The 7,110-nt window shown below is 37.4% G+C and overlaps 1 protein-coding gene across 2 annotated transcripts in view; it reads left to right on the top strand.

Annotated features, from left to right (window-relative positions):
* The first annotated feature begins 3,636 nt into the window (after window positions 1-3,636).
* LOC133139016 (E3 ubiquitin-protein ligase RAD18-like) overlaps window positions 3,637-7,110 on the top strand; it is a 52,882-nt gene continuing 49,408 nt past the window's right edge. Inside the window, exons 1-4 of one of the 2 annotated variants that reach the window (XM_061258254.1) lie at window positions 3,637-3,812; window positions 4,102-4,183; window positions 4,556-4,617; window positions 5,997-6,067. In XM_061258254.1, the coding sequence (XP_061114238.1) occupies window positions 3,762-3,812; window positions 4,102-4,183; window positions 4,556-4,617; window positions 5,997-6,067 (266 nt within the window). In that variant the 5' untranslated portion in view covers window positions 3,637-3,761. The remainder of the gene's footprint in view (window positions 3,813-4,101; window positions 4,184-4,555; window positions 4,618-5,996; window positions 6,068-7,110) is intronic. The other variant, XM_061258253.1, reaches the window with a different exon arrangement.

The raw sequence follows: 7,110 nt of genomic DNA, 5'->3' as shown, positions 1-7,110 counted from the left end.
ATTACAATCATATAATAATCTATAAGAACGCAAATACAAAGTTTCAGCAACTTCTGAAAGCCTCTAGCTGATCACTACCTTGATGTGTCAAACATTCTTGGACATGCATGGCATGTAATTGTTTATATCTTGCATATGGCACAACCTTACGGTCCCATTAATGTGGATTAGATTAAATATATTACTGTATATCAGAGCCTTTACATTCCCAGTTATCAGATGAGGTTTTCTTCAAACGATGCTGCCGGTCCTCTAGAAAATCAATGGGAGGCCTAATCTCATTTTGCTAGCAAAGAGATTATTGCTTAGCCTGTTATTACACCTGCAATAAAAGCACTTCTATTTTTGTCCATGTTTGATGTGCGCACATCATCTTGCAGTTGCATCAATAAAGACTATTACAATATGTTACCTCACTGTATTCCCTATTGGACTCAACCTATGGCCCTTGGGCTGGATACCACCCACATAAATGCAATTTTGTTTTTTTGCAAACAACTAACAGCTAACTCCAGTCCAGTCCAAAACAATCTGACCATTAGGGTAATTTTTTGTTGCATTGACAGGAAAATAAATGGACCCTATTAGCTTGTAAATAAGATTGTCCACTTATGCACATGACTTTTGGTGGCGGAATAACAGGGAAAAATGAAATAAGAATAAAAAACACAATACCAGATTATTTTAACATTTGCTTGCTATATCATGACCAAAAGTCCATACAGTAAAAAATAGTCAGCAAGAAACCTGTTTCTGATACGATTCGCCCAATTCATAAATTGGCTGCCATTTGGAACGGTTAATTTTTAACTTTTTCTTTTGCCATTGACAACACTCCATGTTCCAATGGTGGTCCAGTTGTTAGCATGATCGCCTTCCAGCAAGAAAGGTTCTCAGGTTCAAATCCAGCCAGGGCCTCTTCTGTGTGGAGCTGACATGTTCTCTAGGTGCCTCTGTGAATTCCCTTTATTGAATTAAATGGACTTCTTGAAATTTGGTCCATGTGTACTACTGCTCCATCAAAGTTTCTATGCTTCCTGACTGCTGCTATGCTGATTGGACACCATCAATTGCTGCTTGCAGCTATATGTATCATTGTTTTTTTTAGTTTTTTTTTATGTAAGGAGCGATTGTTGAATCCAACATGGCACACTGGTATGAGCCCTTCATACAAAAAAGTATGAGAAATTTACGAGAAGAATACTAAAAAAGTTCTTGCATGAGGCCCATTATTTTGAAGAATCCCACATTTCACATGTGGCTTATGACAGATGGAGCTGAGCATTGAGGGTTTTGTAATTTTGTGTTGACAGAGGACTTGGAGAACATTTTGTGATGTGGACTCAGAGATTTAGGATGAATTTGTAGCCCCAGTGAATTAAATCATGCTGACCACATTTTCAAAGTGTACCAATGCTAACTGTGGTTCACAGAATGCAGTTGCAATTTACATCACACTCATGGACATGTTTCTTTCTAGGCATGTGCAACAAGCTGCAGGAGGGAGATAATGAAGCATTTCAGGGCATTTATTTAATTAAACCAATGTGAAAATATGGCATTTATAATTTATAAATGCCATAATGCAATTATAATTTATGTCCTTAAATTAAGATTAAGATACCCAGTGAGTGAGTGGCTACTTAATTCTACTGACAAATAATGATCTTGTGTCAGTGATGAGAATCCAAATGAATGTGACAATTCATGCCAACCCATCCATTGACCAATAATGTAACACCAGCTAACGTGCAAGAACCAATAATATTCCAGGAAGCCAATCTTCAAAACATGATTTATCTTTCCAGTTGCTCCATCTAGAATTGTTTTGTTTTTTACAACATGAAAATATTCTTGACGACAATTATAAATTAAGAAATAACCCTGTGTGTCTCACTGGGCACAGCAGAACTAGAAATGGTAATTAAACAACATATTTTGCAGCATGACTGATGGCAGTATGCCACATGTCTTATCTCCATCACAATGCATTATTGTACCAAATAATGGTATTAGCTTCCACTTTTGTTGATGGTAATGAGCTGTTTTGTCAACATCCCATCATCATTACTGGATGAAGAAGTTTTATTGTATTGTTATCTGCGTGTATGCTATTATCTTAACAGTCAATATTAAACTGTATTTGATTTATTGCCATCACTGCACCCCAAGTGACATGTTGGATCATTTAAACTTTTGATTGATGCATGGACACAGGGATGACAATTTTAGTATATTTTCCATCTTGTTCCAATTTCAGTTTCACAAGATGTATATGATGGTTGACCATTCACAGTTGAACTTCTGTTTGTTACTGTTTGATCAGATACTGATGGGAAAACAAATCCATCACTCAATACTCTAGTTTATTAAATCCTTAAAGCATTTTATTCAGTTTCAAATTCAGCAATATATTGTTTTCTTCACCTGGTTTTTACCCCTAATATTGGACTGTGTAATATACACTCACTCTGCACTTTATTTGGTAGACCTGCACACCTGCTTGTTAATGCAAATATCTAATCAGTCAATCATGTGGCAGCAACAAAAAGGCATAAAACGATGCAGTCGTGGTCAAGGGGTTCAGCTGTTTTTCAGACCAAATGTCAGAATGAGGAATAAATGTGATCTAAGTGACTTTGACCTTGGAATGATTGTTGGTGCCAGATTGGTGCCAGGGCAATTTGAGTATCTCAGAAACTGTTGATCTCCTGGAATTTCCATGCCCAACAGTCTCTAGAGTTTGCAGAGAACAGTGCGAAAAACACCATTCCAGTGAGCAGCAGTTCTGAGAGCAGAAATGTGTTGTTAATAAGAGAGATCAGAGGAAAAGGATTGGTGGAAGCTGACAGGAAGATGACAGTAACGCAAATAACCAGACATTACAACAGTGGTACGCAGAAGAGCATGTCTGAACGCATAACACATCAAACCCCTTAAGTGGATAGCAACAGAAGTAAATCTAAAAAGTCAAATACCTAATAAAGTGCTCACTGAGTGTATATGGCTATAGATAAGGGCTAATATTTAATGGAGGTTATCCAAGTTTTTCTAATTTTGGTTTAGCTATTGACATTTCGGCAGTTGTAAAAAAAATCTCACAACATCTGGCAGATTTACCCCAAGCGCTGGTTTTCCTTAAAGTAAGTATAGCATCAACTTTTTACAACGTAACAAATATCATAGCCAGCTAGTTATGTTAAACTACCTAGCCTGCTAGGCGGCAATCTACCATTTGCACAATGCTATTTGTGATGCCTTTACATAGATATGTTTCTTTTAATATTTACATAGAAAACATGTATCAAATCACCCATTTCCTCATTTGAAAAAGGAAGTAGAACGAACCGGCCGAGCTTTTTTCTAAATTTATTTGCTTGGACACAACCCACACCTTTTTTCTTTTACAGCAGGCACACTTATACTGAGGAAATTAAATAATTTACATCAAACTATTTACCTCAGATAGAAGACACATTGGGAACGTATACTGCTCTTTATCTGATCTTTATCCAATCGGCCATGTGAACAGAAACAACTATGCGCATGATGTAAAGATTGGCTAAGTGAATTTGCTGGTCTGTCCCATGACCACTATCGCATCAGAGAGCCACTTTTCGAGACTTTGGCAGCTCCATTAATTTACAGGAAGTGACGCTGAAAAACATAAGCGCGCGGGAGAGTTTCAATGGTTTGATTTTTCGTTTTGCTCAAGTGAGAAAGCTAGAAAACAGCCCATCAAATTGCAGCACGTTTCAGAAATGTCCTTTTCACCTGAACGAGATTTACCCCAAGCGCTGGCTTGCCTTAAAGTAAGTAGAGCATCAACTGGTTACAACGTAACAAATGTCATAGCCAGCTAGTTATGTTGAATCACTTAATAATGAGGAAACTACCTAGCCTGCTATAATGCTAGGCTGTGTAACGAAGGAAAATGTGTGTGATTTCTTTGTGGAAGAGTTGAATCAATTGGTGTTAACCAACTGTCGGACAGCATGTCACGTTAGCGACATAATTAGACAGCCAGCAATATTACATCTTGTCAGTTGCTGAACTAATGTTTGAATTAAACGCTAACTTAAAGTGATATTTTCCATTTAGAATGTCGATACCTTGCTTCGATGTCCAATCTGCTATGATTACCTGGACATTGCAATGATGGCTCAACAGTGCTCGCACACATGTAAGTTATTCAAAGTTATTTTGCACGTTTTCTATGTCCTGTCTCGTTAGCTAGCTATCAAATAAAATGGACGAACATTGGCTAACTAGGTAGCTAACTTTAGTGTAGGCTAGCCGTGATGACAGGTTTTTAGTTATGCATTTTGCTTTCTAAACTATTTTTAGTTTTATACTCCGTTTGAAAGCTGGCTATGTGAATTTAGTAACCGTTAAATACATTATCAGCAAAAGTCGGCATGGCAATTGTTTTTATCAGAGCTATAGGTAGGTAGCTAACTACTTTCGATGTAACGTTAATAACTGGATAGCTTGCTAATCTAATGTTAGCTAGCTAACAAGCACAATATTAATACAGCAACTTTGTCGTCTGCAGTTTGCTCCCTGTGCATTAGGAAATGCCTGTCCTACAAATCGCAGTGCCCCGTGTGTAGTTCAGTAAGTATGTTTTCATCAGTCGTTACTGAATCTTAATCCTCATGGTGCACTCTGCGACAAATTAAATGCACTGAGTATTACAACAAAGCATGTCGTATATTTTTCACACGGTCTGTTCCGTTTATCTCCTAATATTCACTCAGATCGATGAGCAAGAACAACAAAAACAATTAAGATAATCTTGACCAAATCCGTTTGATTGAAATGCACGTTTCAGTTTAATAAATTAGTTTTAGTTAAGAAATGGCGTACATCTTAGAGTCCCGCATTTGTCATGAACATCATTGATAAATGACAGCAGAATTTCTACACGTAATTTTTCATTGCTGGTCTGCTTCATTGACTGATAAGGGTACATACTGACTCGGAGCAGCCGTTCCTAAATACTAATTTACACGCTGTACTAGAATCTTAAATAATATTTTTGCATACGATTTTGCACAGTCAGCACTCAACCTTTGATAGTGTGCTGTCTTTATTTAATTGAATGGGAGTTTGAGTGGTGTGACATTGTGCATTCAGGTGTTTTAGCTGGTCTATTGTGTATATTATCTCTTTGATTGTTAGTATGCAAGTACACGTAAACCTGATGGGTATGCCTGGAATTTTAAATGCCTGACAGCTTATGAATATTATCTGCTTTGTCTACTTTTTCTTATAAGAACATTGAGGGTATAGCATCCCCAAAGAATAAGTGTTGCTTGAAGTCAGCGGTTCTCAACAAGGGGCTTGGGGCTGCCAGGGCGGCCTTGAGATGATAGCTTAATTCACAAAACATCAGGACATAGCATAAGCGTTTCTTCAGCTGAATAAATAACACAAAGCCGGCAATTAATTGTATAGAAAATATAATAACCTTTCCGTAGATGTCACACTCATAGGTTTTCTATGAATTGTGAAAAGGAAGTAAAGAATTTTGCTTTGTAAACATCTGTGGATTCCTACAGCAGCAAATGTTTTTAAATCACTTTTATGCTTTTAGGTTAAATGGAATAAGATAGACTAACTGCACCAGAGAGCGTACAGATGAAGTCACGATGATGACAGGCAGGCAGGTTATCTTGTCTCTTGTGGGAGGCCCTGCGGGGAAAGAAGTTTGGGAACCACTGCCTTAAGTGATATAATATCTGGGCCTGGACAGGCTTAAAAATTGCATTTACTCATTGAATTTTTTAAACCAAAATGTTCTTTTGTTAAATAAACATCAGCAAGGATGATAACATGAATTGCATGAAACAAGAAAAATGAAAATAAAAAATGCTAATTGAAACCGCTGAATGGTAATTGTGTTCTCCCCATGCGTGGTGGAATGGCCAATGATGTGAGTAATGAGAATGTCAGGATATTATTTACATCACACATATTTGTTCACATTTAAGGCGACTACAGAACCAGATTTAAGGAACAACAGGATTCTTGATGACATTGTCAAGAGCTTCCAAGCCACAAGGTACAGTATCATAAAGCACATGCAGTACTATTCTTGCGAGTTGCAACCTTCATCAATTAATTAATCTAGAATTCATCACTGCTGTTCAATGCTGCACAGGCTCATTTATAGTATTACCTAAGGTTTATTTTCTACATTTTCATTTAGTAATTCCTTGGGGTTAAATCTGTATGTTTATATGGAGTATTTCCAAACACTGGCAAAAAATGCAGTTTAGAACCTGAAGAAAAAGTGACATTATGGCTCGAGGGGGGATTGTCCCCTGCTTAGTCTCATCAAGTCGTGTGAGACTAAGTGTGTACTTTGTGACAAAACTACTATCTGCCTTTATTTCATGGTATTTGCATGCTTGTATGTTTAAACATTTTACAGAAATGTTTTTTTGTGTTGTGTCCCTCCATTTTCAGCTGTCCATAAAGCAAGGTAACTGATTAACTTAAAGGTAAAACAAAGCAATGATGTATTATTGTTTCGTTGCATAGCCCATAAATTCTATAACTGCAAGATGTCTATCTTCTTTGGAAGTGCCTTTCCAGGCCTTCACTTTGAGTTGATTTTTGTTTAGTGGGTGTTCAGTCTCCTTTCTCTTCAGCAAGTGAAATGCATACTTGATTGGATTTAAAACAGGTGGCTCACTTGGCCAGTGTGAAACTTTCCATTCTTTCCCATTGATAAAGGCAGTGTGTTCTTGCTGCAAAGTGCTGGCCAAAGGAGTTGGAGCTATTTATTTGTATATCTGTCTGAAACATCTGTCTTTCAAATTCATCTTACTGCTGCCATCCTTTGTTACATCACCAATAAAGCCTGTTCCAGAAGCAGCGTACATGTCTAAGCCATGACACGACTGTCTCAATATCTCACAGATGAAGTGTTATGCTTTGGATCATGGGCTGTTCATTACTTTCCCCACACTTTTGCTTGTCACTTTGGTAAAGGTCTTTTTTGCTCTCCTCTGTCAATACCATATTCCAGTACTCATTGGCCCTGATGAGAGGTTTGCATCTTCCAGCGTATCCTCTTCAGCAGTCTTCTGCATAATTGTT

Source organism: Conger conger, chromosome 10 (genome assembly GCF_963514075.1).
Source record: "Conger conger chromosome 10, fConCon1.1, whole genome shotgun sequence".
Classification (NCBI taxonomy): domain Eukaryota; kingdom Metazoa; phylum Chordata; class Actinopteri; order Anguilliformes; family Congridae; genus Conger; species Conger conger.
The sequence above is the reverse complement of the archived record's forward strand: the minus strand, read 5'-3'. Positions and strand labels throughout refer to the sequence as shown.